The sequence below is a fragment of the Chroicocephalus ridibundus genome, chromosome 2 (assembly GCF_963924245.1).
Source record: "Chroicocephalus ridibundus chromosome 2, bChrRid1.1, whole genome shotgun sequence".
Lineage (NCBI taxonomy): Eukaryota > Metazoa > Chordata > Aves > Charadriiformes > Laridae > Chroicocephalus > Chroicocephalus ridibundus.
Genome location: NC_086285.1, coordinates 54,151,625 through 54,169,172, shown reverse-complemented (window position 1 = coordinate 54,169,172; position 17,548 = coordinate 54,151,625). Strand labels below are relative to the sequence as shown.

The following is a 17,548-nucleotide window of genomic DNA, read 5'->3' as shown; positions in this document are numbered from 1 at the left end:
AGGGAGACGACTGGGGAGGGGAGGGGGCGAGGCAGGCAATGGCAGGAGCAAACAGCTCCGGCTCTGTCCTTCTCTGCTGACATTCTGCCTCCTCCATCGGCCCCAGGTGGAGCAGAGGGGATCAGCAGGGGATTGTCCCAGACCTGCGGACCTGGCCTGTTCGATCCCCCTCCCGTGGGTTGTAATGCTGCAAAAGCCCCGGCTGCCGTGGCTTGCTCCGCCTTCATATCTTGTAAGGTCGATAACACCAACCACCATGTCGTCGCTAACGGTGATGCCTCTTTGTCTCCTTTACTTATCACTTCCCACAGTTTTTTCGCAACAGCCTCCCATATTTCTGATTTAAAAGCTGTCTGGGGGTCTGGTGCGAATCCGTTCTCTCTGCACCAGGTTAACAACCTTCGGGCATACGCTCATCGTATTTCACCCCTCTCTTAGAGAGGATATGCAGGAGAAGTCTTAATACAGCCCCTTCTTCTTTTATTACTTGTTGCCCCATCTCCTGCCCCGGCTGCTCACCTCTCTCTGGGTGTCCATGGCCACGTCGTCTGTTTCCTCTATTCCGGATTGCCGCCCAATCCGCCCGGTCTCAGGCCAGCTGAGCCATCCTCCAGCCGGTGGATCTCCTTCTGGGTCTTACGCCCCTCGCATTCCGTTGCTCAAGCCAAGCGCCGATCGGTGTCATGTCGGGGTCACCATCTGAGGAGAAATAACTGGACTCCAGACGATCCAATGTGAATCAACAGAAGCCGTTTATTAAGCACAGATCATCATCTTTTATACCCTGTGTTGTAGCTGTACATGCCACTTGCTTATTTCTGATGAGCTCGTTACACTGTCCACACACTGTCCATGCAGTTCATTCACAGATCAGATTGGTTACAAGAATTCACATAGTAAATTGCTTAGTCATTAGCACAACATGTTTTCTACCTTCTCAGTTCTCATTTTTCCCATGTACTAATTCCATCTTCTACCACCTGTTTTGCTCTTAATCTAATCTCTCATAGTAGGGAGGCTGGCTCACGTGACCATTTTCTCTCAGACACATTCCTACAAATCTGCACATAGAAGAGGAAACATTTAAAATGTTTCAAGTTTCCAGTGTAGTGGTACAAACTTCAGGATGTTATAGATTAAACTTCTGAGACTTAAATCATCAAATTGAAGTTGCTAGTGACAAGTGGTCACTGGTTTAATGATCTGCTATAAAGATGATATATTTAAATTTTCTCACTTGCAGTAGTAGAAAAAAAACTCAGAGATATTGCTTTGACTTCAGTATCAGGCAAAATCTCAGACTACTTTTGAACAGTACTTTAATGGTTTCCGTGTTTAATTGCTTTTGTGTAACATGTTAGTTTATTAGTACAGATTCTGACATTTTTCAGCTTAGGAAGATCAGTTTTCATCGTTTCTCAGCTCAGTTTCTTTTCGAAGCCACCAAGGATTTTTGATTAATGGGGTACTACTCTCATGTTTAATAATGAATAAGGGATTTTTCTGATGCTGAATAAAATTCTTTTCTATGTTTTAGTTTATGAATTTGTAATTTGCTAAAGCAAAGTTTTAATGTTTGATATTGTCAATTAATATTACTCTCAAAATGTATGCACTTTAGGAGTTTTCAAACAGACAAAACCAACAATACTCCATTAAATAAGAATGACCTTTAAGGTTTTCAGAAAAGGTCTATGTAGAACTTAAGGGAAGAAACAGCTGTCGTGATCAAGTGCTTGAAAATTGCCATCAGTGTTCCTGAAATTCCACTCCTGAAATTGTTTTGCAGTTCTATCTATTTAATCACTGGTGTGAAGGATTGAAATATTTTAACTTTTTCCACTAGTGGCTAAGAGATTCAACTTTGCCTCTACTAAATGAACAGCATGAATTACACTTCCAAATGTCCTTCCTATCTAATGGTTGATATTTGCAACAAGGTTTATAGAACACGTAGTGAATTATGTGCAGAATCTGGAAAGAATGATGGGAGAAGTTGATTTTTGGAAAATGGTAAAAGCTGAAAAAGGGATGAGGGAGGGCAAGTGAAAAGGACCCAGCTGCTTTACCTTCCTTTTGTGTTTTTTTTTTTTCTGTTACTACCCTAAGCTAAATTTTTATTATATGTTTTAATCATGAGGACAAGTAATGTGATGTACTACTGACTTGTTCCACTACTATTTATTTTTAAGTAATTAAGTTTCTCTGAAGAATCACAGTGGAGATAAACAATACTATATATTTGTTGCTTTTTCAGATAGTGAATGTTTCTTTGACTTTTGTTACCTTTAAGTGTAAGAATGAAGTTTTAGTCTATTTTAGTTTTGCTTCACCTTCCTATCTTAGAAAACAGTTCTTAAAGGACTAAGGATGGAGCTTAGTGAACAGACAATTTGTTTGTAGAATGCATGTAGAATAATTCCTGAGGCACAACGGGGTATTTTAATGGATATGAATAGACATTTTGAATTGCAAGTATTTCATGTTGTGTTTGCAAGAATAGGGGCTTATCTCTTAATTCAGGAGAGATGCCTCTATCAACTTCAAAAGGTATTGGTCTTACTGGTATAGCGCTCTTTGAATGCATGCAAAATATTGTTTGTTTGAATTGTTACTCTTGCATATGAAATGCAAACTGTGTAATCGGTTTCTAATCTCAGAAGTTTTCAAAGTGAGACTTTGAATTTAGATCTGTGTACTTGAGGCACGAAAAGTCACGTCTTGAGGCTGCTGAATGATGGACGGGGCTTGAAGTAAATCACTCCAAGCTGAATTTTATTTGATTTTTTTTTTAGTCTTGTTGGTAACACTGAGTGGACCTGTTCTGTTTCTTCATTCCTTGAAGACAGAAAATGTGAATACAAAGTGTGGAAAACATTACCGTTGTATTATTTTCACAACTGTACATATTTGTAGGACTTTCTGTTAGGTTAAGTAGACTTGAAAGAGTAGAGTAGGTTATTTTTAAATCACAGTTGTTATGACTGCTTGTAAGGTGTAGAGGCATTTAAGAACCAGAATAATTTGGGGTTTTGGGAGTACTGAAACTGTAATAGTTATATCTTTAGAAATTTTGGGTTGAAATAAAATATGTAACTCTTTTTTGCTCTTAATATATTGAGTGTTATTCCCCCAAAATCTAGTTTATTTTGCTAAGTAAACTTTTTATTGAGGTTGGAATATTTAGTGTTCTTTCTCATAGTAGACAGTCATGTAAATTAAAATGAATCTTATTTTTGTTAGGATTAATTATGATTACTGTTTTAATTTACTAACAATTTTAGGATTAAAACTATATAAATAACATTGCTTTGTTTCTGTTGTATTTCTTTCTTTTGCTTTCCTTAGGTCGAGATTTGATATGCATACAGTCCATGGATGGGATGCTTATGTTATTTGAACAGGAAAGCTATGCTTTTGGCCGTTTTTTGCCTGGTTTTCTTCTGCCTGGTCCCTTGACTTACAGCTCTCGGACGGATTCTTTCATTACAGTGTCTTCTTGTCGACAAGTTGAGAGTTACAAGTATGTGTTCATGTTCAGTAATTAAAGCATATTTTGGTGCTATCATTTAGTAAGTAAACAAATTAGAAGTAATCATGCCTAATTTTTATTCCCTTTACTAATGTTGTATCCTAAAGCAGGTGATAGGTAGTTGCAGGAAAGAAGAATAATAAATTTTTTTATGTTGAGTGATTACTGTCTCTGTATAGTCATAGAAGAAAGCGTACTGTGTTTCCTGAAGATTTTATAGTCCTGTTTTATGTGTGTAAGTGTGTTAAGTTTACTAGCTTATCAAGGCACACCATGTTGTCCTGCAAGTGCCAGGTTTTTCCCTGCTTCAGTTCAGTCTAATCTGTGCTTTCAGTGTTGTCTGCACTATACTGCTTGAACAAGATATTATTTTCAGTTGTTTCAACGGGATTTTTATTTTGATGCAAATAGGTGTTAGTCTGATGAATCTGTTCACTTTTCAGAAAAGATTTGAGATGGGGCTTTGGCTTGTGTTATCAAAGGATCCTCTCAAAGGAATGAGGTCTGGTGGGGAGATATGGAATCCACCCGAAAAAGCAGCAGAGGAGGCTTGTTAACCCCCTTGGCTGCTAGACTGAGGGATAGGTGCTAAATCCAGCATGTAAGTGATGGTATAGGGTATAAGGGTGGCATGCACAAAGGGGGATGCTCTCATCCTACCTTAGAGGAAGTGGGGTGAGTGAGGGCCCATATTAAGTGTGTATTTGCAAGCACCTACAGCCTTGGCAACAAAGAGGAAGTAGTAGAAGTTGTGTGTGCAGTTAGAGATGTGACAGGGTAGCTTGCATGACTAAGGTGCTAAAATGGAGGACTCCAGTCTTTTGGGGAAGGAAAGACAGACAATGGGGATGTGTGTTCACCATGGAGAAGCAGCTTGAATACATGGTGCTCTCTTACAGAACCACCACGTTGAGAGTTTATCAAGCATCTATCTGTTTAGAATCAGATGGATGCTTGGGGAAGGGGATGTTGTGGTGGATGTCTGCTATGAAGCCTTTTTTAAACAGAAAGTTTCCCAATTGCAGGCCCTTGTTCTCATGGAGGACTAATGACTGCTGGGAGGGCAACATAATGGACTTCAGCAATATGGAAGGTTTCTGAGGTGCATTAGGGAAAACTTTTTTGATGAAGGCACTAGGCAGCCTGGCTAGGGAAGATGCTTTACTGAAGCCACAACTCAGAAGAAAAAAAATGTTTGAAGAAGTAAGTCAGCATCCGCCATTGAGTGTTGCAGACATTGGCTGCAGTGACCATGAGATGTTCTAGATTAAGATCCTGAGAGAAGTGAGAAAGATAAGCAGTGGACTGTAGATTTCAAGAGAACAGACTTGGGCTTGTTCAAGGAACTGGTAGGCAGGATCCTGTGAGAGGCTGCCCTGAAGGCCAAAAAGGGCTCATGAGAGCTGATGAATCTTCATGGATAACCCTCTCAAAAACCGAGAGCTTCAATGTTCAAGAAAATAAGTAGTGGCAGAAGGCAGCTTGACTGGACAGTAGCTTCTGACTGAGTTCAAATGGAGAAAAGGAGATGTGTGAGATGAAAGTTAAAATGGACTACTAAGGAGAAATAGAAAATGTCTTCATCCTGGGCAATAAGACAGAATGTATGTATGTCCTGAAATTCAAGGATGATGCCAAATTAGGCTAATAGGAAGCTGATTAGGAAGGGGCTAATATAAAGAGTGTAGGGCCACCATTCAGAGGAATGTCATCAAGCTGGAGTATTAGGCTGACAAATACTTTAAGGATTTTTTGAGTGGCGATCATATTAAAGAAAGTAAGAATGCTACTTTTTACAGGTTATGCCTTTGGAATCTAATCTGGGGAATGGTAATCTAACACAATGCTTTGTCACATTACTGTGCTCTATCACCTGAATTTTCAAGCAGCACTCTTTTTATTATGCTACTTAAGCTTGATCAGATGGTTTTTAAATTCTGGATGTTGCGTGAGCAGCTTATAGACATTGTGTATTTTTTTCTTATTTCAGAAGAAGATATATGTGTTGCAAGTGAAAGTAATCAATAGAAAAATTTGTATTTTTCTTAAATAAATTGGAATAGAATTTATTAATATTGGTAAGGAATAAAGAAATACTAATTTTAAAGAAAAAATCTCATACATTTTCATTATGTTTAGATTCTTGACTTTTACAACAAATGTGGCTATAATTTTTCCTCAGTCTGTCACTGATTCACAAGTGTGCTGTCTGTATTGTAGGAAGGTGGACTTTTAAAGGAATTCTCACTTGGATTCTGGTTATTGGTCTTTAATAGCAAGTGTTAAGACACTGGTGCTAATTTCTAGTGTGTTTCTGAACTGTTAGGACATTAGAGTTAAGTAGTCCTTCTAAAGTGAAGGAAAGGACAGAAGAGGTTACTTTTATAGTTGTATTAAACATGCTTTTTTTATTACAGTAAATGAAAAATATGGCAGTACTGTCTAGTGTTTTTAGCAGAAAAAGTTGCCAAATTTCAGATTATCTGTCTTCCTACAGCTCATACAGACCAATGCCTTAATTTGAAAGCAATATTTCTTGTGTTGATTCTGAATTCTTTCAAGATCTAAAAGCAAAATGTATTTAATTTAAACGATTGTATACTTGATGTGATAGCTGAATTGAAAGTTTGTGTTGGTCATCTGTAGCTGGAGTTTTTTGTGATGAAAGACTTGTATGCAGGTAGTTGGTACTTAAATGTCAATACATATTGCTGTTCAGTGGGTGTTCGGTATGAAAGCTATGTATTAGTCCCTGATCAGCTAATATAATGTTAATGTGCTAGCCAAGACTATCAATAAAATACGGTGAAAAGAGAAAGTTTTATTAGGTCCGAACTTGCAGTTTCTCATAGGTGTTAAACTGCAAGAGGGAAGCGAATTTGTTCATATAGAGGGCACTTACAGACATAATAATTGTACTAAAAGCAGCTTATTTAGTGTTTTTAACTAGGCCATAGCATTCACCTTAAGCAATTAAATTTCTTACTCCAAGTACGTAGTTTACTTGTGCAAGTAAAATAATTTTAGAAACTAAAATCCATCAGTAGCAAGCACCACAATACATGCATCTGAAATGTGAGGGCTGCTGGTGTTGTCATTTAAAATCTGTAACTTTGACATACAAAAATATGTACTTGTATGTGTTAGACTTGAATTGGAACATACAGAATTGTGTTGGTTTGAGTTTAGGAGCTGATGGCACTCCATGACTTCTAGAATTGAATGCTATCTTTTGGATAAGTTAGGCGTTTTGGGTGGGGATTTTTTTGGTGGTGGTTTTTTTGTTGTTTTGTTTGTTAGTTTATTTCACTTTTGTAGGAAACTTCAGTATCTTGTGGATTACCTAGTGTGCATACGTTGGAAATAGGCTAGTTCAGTAAGTTAGCACACCAGCATAAATTCAGGAAAGAAATAGTTACAGAAAAGTCAGTGAGAGGACACACTGAACAGTGAGGATTACATAGGCGTAAATGAGGACAGATAGATGTGTGGAGCTTTTATGGCAGTTGACATCTTTTGTTCTAATGTCTTCATTGCCAGTTTTTCTTGGTATGGTTGGGTGGCAGCTACAAAATAATAAAAAATAACCTAGATCCACAAACCTCACAACTTTTGCTAGATGTGTCACCTGCTGATGCTGCTTTACTGTTATCTCTTCGTTTGGAACCACTTAGTTTACCTAATGCATGTGCTTAAGAATGATATATCAGCTTTTATTTCAGGGTAGTTTAGGAGGCTTTTTTTAAAGCTTAATAAGAGCAAAAAAATGTATTTTTTATTAGGATCCTAATTTCAAAATTTGAAAATATGTTGGTTTCTTACTTCTGTCTTTGTGGTCTAGATTTCTATCCTCTCGTATATTTAGCTTTTGAATTTATTTTAACACCAGAAAAAATCTGAATAGAAATGTTTGTTTTAATTTCTGCCTTTACGCTTAGCTGTTATCCTACAGTGATATTTATTTTAACATCTTTGCTGATGATATATGTATTGCAGTAGGCTTTCTAACAATCCTTTTAGACTGTGTATGTATACTGATAATTTAATAATTATATTTTATTTTTTACTTAATGTAAGAGTATTAACTACAAAGATGTATTTTTTTTTTTTTTTAATCTTCCTATAACAGATACCAAATGCTGGCATTTGCAACAGATGCTGATGAAAGACAAGAAACAGAACAGCAAAAACTTAGTTCTGGAAAAAGAGTTGCGGTAAAACCTGTTTATTTTACATAACCTGTATGGTACACTGCATACATGTTAAATAGACCAATGCTAAGTGACGAATGGAAACATTGTCTGCTGACAAAGGATCTGATCCAATTACCATTAAAGGCAATGGAAAGACTTCAGTAGATTTCTGTTAAGGTTTCTTGGGGCCTCAGTTGTTTAAGGTTGGGCCTTAAAACTCACTGTTGTTCTAAGGAGAGGAAAAAAAAAAGAGAGAACTCTGTACTGGAAATAATTATTTCAAAGGCAGTCTTTGCAATACAGAACCTAAACTGTAGTAAAATAGATAAATAGGTACACCTGAAATATTGCTCATATTTTTAAGTCTTTGTGTCTTTGTATTGGACTTAAAAAAAATAACATTCTACTTGGGGAATCCTTTGTACTTAGAGAGAACTCGGCAGTGAAAAAATGTCTCCATAAATAGTCAGCATCCTGGACTCTCTTTGTCAAAAACCTGTGGATTTGATGGTCTTCAGGAGGTCCCTGTGCCTAAGTTGATTAATATGTGAGCTGCCTCCTATTAAGAGGAGGGGAATTTCATTATGAGTCCTGCAGTAGAATGTCTGCTAAATATGCTGCATAAAGTGCTAGGTTCAGCGTCTTTCAGGTATGACAGTAAAATATTGGGAGAGCATCTTCCTTCCAGTGTCTAACTGTAGAATTTTTTCAAACTGTAAGTCAGTCAGAATCCTATGTGTTGAATTAGGAGAAGACATAGGTTTTTAAATAAAAAAAATTGGAAGCTTCATCAGATATGCTGCAAATTAAATACATTTTTTTTAAACCTAAAATGAGAAGCGTACATGGAGACAAATGTAATAAGACTGGCTTTTTTTTTTCCCCTTTGACTTTTAAGATAGCACTTCCAGTTTCATATATCAGATATGCCAGTGTGTTTACTAACACATTCTGTGTTCTTTAAGCAAAATGGTTAATGCTGTTCATATAGAAAGTGCTGAGATTTGAACTTTGATATTTTTTGACTTCAGAAATTCTGAATTTCTGCTTAACCAGCTTGGCAGCAATCAAAAACAATTTTTGCAGGTGTGAATTAGTTTAAATTCCTCAGAGGAGCTGAAATAACAAACCAATGAAATGTATCAAAAAGCAGTACTATTGTGTAAAGATGTAAGGATATAGGCAAGGTGGGATGGAAGTAGTTGCTTATTATATCAATGTACGTAGTTGGAAAAGTAGACAAACTGTCATATACATGTTCTTCAGAATGAAGGGTGTACATTAGTGACTGCACTCGTCAATATTGGCTTGCACACCCAAAAGTTTGTCTATTTTTTCATTTACATGTATTGGTAGAATAAGTTACCATCTTTTACTCTCTAACCTTGCTGTTGCCTACGGACATATACAGAGGCAGATTTAAATGATGGTAATACTCTGTTCTTGGATTTAGTAGTTAAGTATAGAGCGTTTTCATTTTGAATGGGATGTGTATTTTAAAATTTAAATGTTGAAGTGAACTGCATGGCCCTCCTCTGGACTTGCTCCAACAGGTCCATGTTCTCCTTATGTTGGGGGTCCCAGAGCTGGACACAGTACACCAGGTGGGGTCTTGACCTGTTGGCCACGCTTCTTTTGGTGCAGCCCAGAATGCTGTTGGCTTTCTGGGCTGCAGGCACACATTGTCAGCTCATGTTGAGCTTCTCATCGACCAGCACCCCCAAGTCCTTTTCCTCAGGGCTGCTCTCAAGCCATTCTCTGCCCAGCCTGTATTTGTGCTGGGGATTGCCACGTGCAGGACCTTACACTTGGCCTTGTTGAACTTCATGAGGTTTGTACAGGCCCACCTTTCAAGCCTGTCACGGTCCTTCTGGATGGCATCCCTTCCCCCCAGTGTGTCGACCACCCCACACAGCTTGGTGGTGTTGGAAAAGTTGCTGAGGGTGCACTCAGTCCCACTGTCCATGTCACCAATGTTAAACATTGCTGGTTCTGATACTGACCCCTGAGGAATGCTACTTGTCACCAACTGCCTTCAAAATAAGAGGATAACTAATATTTTCTCATTCAAAAAAAGACCTTGATTTTGCTTTTCTATCTATGTTAATAGTACTCATGGAACTTGAGTTCTAAGCCTTCTCTATAAGTTTTGTCTTTAATACGCAGCTGTCAACTGATTTCTAGAGCGTGTTTTTTCTTTTGAAGGTGGATTGGGTTTTAAACATCGGAGAGCAAGCTCTGGATATACGCGTTGTCTCCTTTAATCAGGCAGTTTCTTCTGTTTTTGTGCTTGGTGAAAGAAACTTCTTTTGCCTTAAGGATAATGGGCAAATTCGATTCATGAAAAAGCTTGATTACAGTCCGAGTTGCTTCATTCCTTATTGTTCAGGTTTGTAAAAGGAAAATTCAACTTAACTTTAGCTTTGTTACTTTTACAGCTAAGAATCTTTTTTTGCCACGGAATAAATATATTTTTCTGAATAAGCTGTTGATTTGTAGAAAATCTGTGGAATTGGAGCTCTCTTTTTGGATTAAGCATGTTTACTTTCAGATCTTACTTAGTGTGAAGTGTCACAATTTTTAGAATCTGAATAGATATTTTCTCATCATCAAATTGAGGCTACTTGTCTAGTGTTTGAGTAGGTTTGCCACTGCTACCAAAGGAACAAACATGGAGGAATAAGATTTTGGAAGAGTAAACTAGTGTTTGGGGGACCTTCTGTCATTTACTGATAGTTAAAACAAAAACCAAATGAAGTTTACTGTTAGGAGATGAAACCAACTTATTTTGTATATAAGCAACTTGGTTGGATGCCACTATAGAACTACAGAGTCTTAATACCTATTCTATATTAATGTTTCAAAAACTATCTCATAAACTTTTCTCTTATTTTAGACTTAAAATATCATTTTAGACTTTATAGATATGACCTTAACAGTCTTCACATTTTATATGTTCTGATTTCAATTATACTATAAATAAAATGTACAAATACATATACCTTCAATCAGAATTCACAGCTCAATGATTTAATGAAGAGTGTAAGTAACTGATATTTAAACAATATGTATTTTGTCCATATCTGTCCTAGCATGCTAACATGGCAGTTACGACTCGTTGTTAGTCATGTTTTAAATTACCAAACGTGGCTGTCTAGAACCTTGGAAAGTTGTGGCATGTGTTGTCTGGTATGCAACTGAAATTGGTACCCATAGTTAGTCACATATATCCTTGGTTATTGTCCATGTAACTTTCATAACTTTTGGTACTTTAATTGTACTAAATTCATTTATAACAAGTAATGCCTTAAAAGGAAAATAGAAAAAATAGTGTAATAATATAAGCCTCAAAGAAAAGTACTGACTTTTGAAAATCTTTCATCCCAAAACTGGTTTTATATCTTTAACAGTGAAAGAAGGAACAATAAACACTCTAGTTGGAAACCACAGTAAAATGCTGAATGTTTATCAAGATATTACACTGAAATGGGCCACTCAACTTCCCCACATTCCTGTATCAGTAAAAGTAGCGAATTTACAGTAAGTAAACTTTACTTTTTTCACATTAATTTCCAGTTGTGAAATTTGTTTGTAGATCCTAACAAACAGTTCTGAGGTACGTAAGAAATAATGTCACTTGTAAAAGGAAAATCTAAAGTGTTTTTTCTTTTTTTGTAAAAATATTTATTTCATTAATGGGCATACTGTTAATTCCAGAAGAATACTAGAATTGCTGTACTGTACTTCAGATTTTCTGGGTTTTTTTGAGTGAAGGTAGAACCTGGGGCCTTATACCTCCAGTGGAGTAGTTTCTTCTTTAAAATAATGAAAAGTGAAGCTTTGCAATCTGGTAAGATCCTTCCTTGGGACAGGAAAATAGGGAATCTCAGTGAAAATCTGTTCTTCATTAAGCATTTAAGACCATATGAATTCCAGGGATGATTTGCTGGAACAGATTATTCAACTCCAATGTTACTGTGGAAATTAAGGAGCAGTTTAAATTGCTCAGGATTGCACTGCAACAGACCAAAACTCTTTATAAAATACATGTAAGACAGGTCAGGGAAAAACTGGTTGGGTGGGGAATTGAGCGTAGAGAAATTATGACACATTGACAACTCCTGCTGAGTCTGTCACTGAACTAAAACTGCAGAAAAGTTCAGCTAGTGTTTTTACAATCCAGTTTATGCCTGTAGTGTGCGCCACCAGAGCTGTGGAAGGTGCTGCCTGCCAGTTCCTGTAGTAGGAGTGTCCTTGACAGGTAGACACTTCTGATCCCCAGAAGGCTTGTGGCTGCTGTGCCAGCATATACTGGATTGTTGAGTGCTTGATTGTAAGTCATGTGTTTTATCTCATAACAGATGAAAATGCAACATCTGACTCAGTAGCTTTACAGACTTATGCAGAGTAATCTGAGGGATGTTTGTGTTTTGTTTGGTACTAATGGTTACCTAATGATTTTTTTAATAATTTATAATTTAATTTTTTTTAGACTCTCTGGAGAGAGTTGTGCTGGCTTTCATCCAACAGGTCTTACATGTAAAATATAATGAATAGTCTCAGTAGGCCAGTTAGTATAAACCAAAAGTTAATTATGCAGGATATGACAGTATAGCTTTTGAAGTTTGGAAAAAATATTTGTGTCAGGGAAAAAAAGGCATTGATTTTTACAACAGCAGATTGTACTAATTTTTGTATATACAATAATTTGTTTGGAAACTGATATTATTGAACCATCTGTTTCAGTCATGCCTCAAGTTTGTGTAGATTCTGTATGTTCCATGTGAACTTTAACACTCAGTAGTTTGATCTTAGTGAGAATTTTGAGAGCCTACTAATTTGTCCCAGATCATTTTGCTAACTGGATTCAGAATTCCCACAGAACTACTAAAGCTAGGGTTTGGTTTGGAGTTCTGTTCTGTAGAGGGTGGAGAGACAGCAATTGAGTTATACAAACTTCTTTATACAGGTACTGGTAAATGAAGGAACATCTGTGTGTTTAGACCCAATGGCCTGAAAAGCAGGGAGAAGGCTAGGGCATCTGTGTTTCAGAGCTATGCTGCTTCTGGATTTCTGGTTAAAAATAGGCAGTATACTTTAGTTCTTTCTGATATTAAAAATAAAGATGAGCTAAACAGCAAAAACAGTAGTAAAGCTTATAGAGGTGGTAACTTGGCTTACACAAAAGAATATGGTTCTTAAAAAAATATATATGTACTTTGAAAAGGAATTCTTTGATTCAGTGTGATAATGATTTTCTAATACTCCACTCAAGAGAGGCCTCAGTCTCAGTTGGGGCCTCTGGGCACTACTGTAACATAAATAATATTAAGTACTTTAATAAGCACAGAGTTGTTAATCCTACACTGCTGAGAGATTGAAGTGCTTTAAATATGACGTATGTCAATAATTACTCTCACATCCTTTCCACTTCTATTGCAATAATACTTACAAAGTAAATTGAGCGTTCTGAAAGCAGTTGTCTCTGCAGATCATGTATGTTCATTTGCATGTTCTTGTTGCCATAATGTCTATTATTTCTAATGTGTGCATCTGGCTTGCCGGATGAGAAAAGCATTATCAGAAGCTATTTCCTATAAATCCCCTTGGCGGAGGAGTAGTGATTGCCTCATAAAGGCGGTCATATACTTCATCCTGTAATCTTGATAGCCTACTTCTAAGATCAACTGTTCAAGTACGTCAGAGAATTCCAGCTAAATAACTTGTTTCTAGTGTGTGCTCTTCCTTATTCCTTATGAATTGATTTTTCTTCTTATGAGAATGTGAAATCCCTATTGCAACACCAGTACGTAAATAATAACAACATGCTACAACATTTGGGATTAAATTCCAGCATAAACTGCTTGATTTCCATCATATTTTCAGAAACATGCAAAGAAAAATAGAATCAAAGATAAGTGGTTACTTATAACATTTTTGTTGAGGTGTCTCTGCACTCTAGAAATGATTTATTTTTAAGATGTTGAACTACACTTTTTTTGCCTTCTGTTAAAACCTGAGTGTTCTCTGTCAGGAAATTGAAAATTTCCTATAAAATCTTGTGGTCAGAAACTTGAACTACAGGCAAAAATTTGAGAGTTTATCTTATTCTGGGTTTTACCTGAAAATCTCTATAAATATGCTCACTGAACTGCAAGTTCAGTTCTAATCATTGTTACAGAATTTTGTCCCTTATTTTGTTAGAAGTCTATATTCCGGTTCTGTTCATGTGTAGTACTTACTAACAGTTTGACATTGTTTTAATATCAAGGGGACTCCTACACGTTTAACACTGCCTGGATTACTTCAGAAGTATAACCACTTTGACTATTTGGATTAATTTAAACTGCTTAGGACTTTGTTTCAGCACAAATTCATTTGCCCATTGATAAGGCTGCTTGGACAGTTACATTTTTGCATGCCCTGTGTTGTCATCCTTAAAGTTATGGCTGTGCAAAAGCATTCTCACTGAAGCTGAAACTCTTGAAGAAAACAGTTAAGGTGTTCTGTCTGAGTTGATTAAAAAACCCCAAACCAACCCCCAGAAAACCCCGTTTCTGGAATAGTTTGAAGAGAAACTGTCCATATGTTGCAATTAGCACAGCTGAAATCTGTGAAGTTACACACAGGAATTATAAGAATTCCTACTCCCCTCAAATTTTCAGTGTTGAAATGGTAATTCTGAGCAGTGGTGCTTGCTTGGTATCCACCATAATTATATAAATATCTTATTAGTATTGGCTTCAAAGTCCATTCTCTTTTTTTCTCTTGCCCATTAGTTTTCATTTTTCTGTTTCGCCAGAGTCCTCTTTTCTAAGACCATTCTTGTACCAACACATCTCCTTTGCAGAGGAAATTTCATGAGCAGTATCTCTTATGTTCATAGAGTATCAATTCTATGAATTTGTTACTTTTTGATGCTTCTTGAGATGTGTTAGATTTTTCCCTCTCTCCCCATCATAGTTCAAGTAATTGCATGGGGAGTAAGCCCATGGTTCCTACAAAGCTGTTGAGAATTCCTCTTTAGCTAAAGCACCTCATATGAAAGTCATTTTTTTTCCTGTTGGCAAGGATTTGAGCCTGTAAAGGCAAGTGACTTAATACTCCCTCATCAAAAAGATGGGTTATGTTTGTCTGAATCATCTGAAATAACTTGTTCAGAAAGTAGCAGAAAGTCACTTTTTAAGGGCCTGTCACAAGTCGTATTTGTTTTTCTGTGCCTGAATTATCCTGTCTCCATATGCTTGACCATAAAAGGTCCTTGGAATAGATTAAAATACTTAGACAACTACTGTTCTATTTATTTGACACTAATTCACTTGGCAAAGCTGCTCCTAACCGTACCATGTTTTAACAGATGATTGATTGCACTAAGTATTAGTCTGACCTGGCTGGCCTGAAACTAGAACATTATGTTAAGGTGCAGTCAGTCTGAAGCAAAATAGCTCATGTTGCTAGCCTCAGGGATGTTTCTGTCACAAACACCTGAAATGCCACTGTGTATTGAGTTAAAACCACACAGATAGAATATTATCGCTTGGATGTAATCTCAGAAAAGGGATTTCTGTTTTGATCACTTCCAAGTTATGCATCTGTTTTTGCAGTAGGTAAGCATGAAGCCTTTAAATCAGGGACTTCGGTTCTGTTCTTAAAGTTCACTAGTCTTAATTTTACTGCTTGGTTTTGTTTGTACACCGCCTTCAAGTTATATCTGATAAGCCTGTGAATGAAAGGTAGCCTGACATTTTTCTTTTAAACTGAAATAGACGGCAAACTTCCTCAAATACCTCTCTCTTGTTTCAAGTCAGTGTTTTATGTTGCCTTTAATTTTGGTCCATTGTGCTTTTGGCTCTCCATCAAGAAATGAAGTCTGGTGGTATATATATGGCAAAAAAAAATGTTGATTTCATGTGGAATTTATCAGCAGGCACAGTTCTAAGAGTAAACCAGCCTCCTCTCTTTAGGGGATGTGTTGTGGGAAAGAGAATTCTTCCCTCTCTGTTTAATCTGTTGAGAACTCTTACTATATTAGGCCCCAGCTTATCAGTGAACTTTGTGTTTAAGTGAAGGATACTTTCACCTTCAGCCACATTGAAATTTGATTAGAAATACACAAAAGAAAAAGCTTTAGACCCACCCGTAGTGCTTGTCTATAGGTAACTGGATGCTTTGCATTTGTGGTGCCTCTTCCTTTTAGGAGCTACATCTGGGAATTAGAATGTGGGAACCAACTTTCTTTTGTGAGCATTTATATGTACTGTATCTCTGAGCAGAAGGACTGTTTTTCATGGTAGAAAGATCTTTGAAGCAAATAACCCACAAAATGACGTGTATGCCTTGTAAAATGTGAAACTCCTTTTATTACAAGGGGCTGACAGGTATGGACAAGTTGGTGAAAGTTACTAGAGTATTTGCCTTCATTTTCGTTTATTTGACAGATAAATATAATTTTACTTGGTAATGGAACAGCATGTTTTCTGAAGAGGAAATATAAAGTAATCTGGAAAGGTTTTTGTCCAGAAGTAATTTATCACCTTTAAAGAACAAGAATTTCTGAGTTTCTTAAAATATTAAATTTCCAGAAACCAACTTTTTAGCTTGAGTTAAGCTAGTAAATAGATTTTCATTATTTGAGATGGGGGAAAGAAAATATTTTCTTTTTTTAATAGAAGTAACTGTTGAAAAGCCAGGAAATAAAAGTAGACTTTATATGTTCAGAATAGCAAGCAGGGCTACTTAGTAACCTTTTTCCACACTTTAACTCTTTATGAACTTCAAGTTTACCTAGGTTTATGCTGAGGAATGATCCCATAAAAATGTCACAGGTTCCATGTTTTCACCACTGATTCTGTTTTGCTCAGCTTGCAATCAATAAGTGATTTTTCTCGTAATTGCTAGCACAATTGACTACGGTATTTGTAATTTTCTTCAGTAATTTTTTTTTGGTGTTACTGATTCTCCAAGTATGATCACTGCAGGCTTGATTATAGGGGTCATGCCTGAACTCCTAAAACCACCAGCCCATTAAGACTGTATCACATAGTAATGTATTTATCAGCCATCTATTAAAGCCAGCTCCCATAGGCTATTGGGAGTGGTGTTCATGTCTTGACTTACGGTGTTATGTATTTGATTATGGATTCTACTGAATTAGAGACTTAAAATAATAAATTTAAAGTTACATTGTGTAGGCTGAGATGCAGGAAATACTGCGCTTACTGAATCCCTTCAAAGTTATTGACTTAAGATGCTATAGTAGAGTCCAATTTTCTTACTATTTGTAAGACAAAATAAACTAATTAAGTCTAAAACTTCTAATGTTGTTCTTGTATGAGTCCTCCTTCCCCTTGCAGAAATAATAAAGAAGCAGAGACTATTCGACTAATGAAGTAGACTGAAAATTAATAATTGACTACTGAGAATTAATTTTCTATGTAATCATGTTAATTAGTGTTTGAATTTCTGTATTGTCCCATGTGATGCTGATAGCCATGGCTACTGCACTTCCCTGTCTCTTGGAAAATCCCCACTTGTGTTACGGGTACACAGGTGCATTACAAGAGACTATTTTACAGTATTTTTAACTACTTACAAGTTAGTTTTGGAGACGACGACTTCTAATTTACTGAAGCAGTGGTCTTGTGCTATGTGCTGAGTTATCACGTTACTCCTAGCTGCCTCTCTTCTTTTTTTCTTGCATCTTTTCTAGTAAAAGCATGTGTAACATGCATAACAGATGAGTAGTGTAAAAACGTGTACAGTGTTGTTTAGTTATCTAGTAATTTCCAGCCTGTTTTGCTTGAAGGTAGTGATTTCTTGCAGT

General features: G+C 36.6%; 1 protein-coding gene across 3 annotated transcripts in view; it reads left to right on the top strand.

Annotated features, from left to right (window-relative positions):
- The window catches only part of BBS9 (Bardet-Biedl syndrome 9), a 316,361-nt gene that overhangs the window by 33,701 nt on the left and 265,112 nt on the right, over positions 1 to 17,548 (top strand). For all 3 annotated transcript variants that reach the window (XM_063325516.1, XM_063325517.1, XM_063325515.1), the window contains exons 6-9: positions 3,349 to 3,523; positions 7,662 to 7,746; positions 9,931 to 10,114; positions 11,136 to 11,265. In XM_063325516.1, the coding sequence (XP_063181586.1) occupies positions 3,349 to 3,523; positions 7,662 to 7,746; positions 9,931 to 10,114; positions 11,136 to 11,265 (574 nt within the window). The remainder of the gene's footprint in view (positions 1 to 3,348; positions 3,524 to 7,661; positions 7,747 to 9,930; positions 10,115 to 11,135; positions 11,266 to 17,548) is intronic.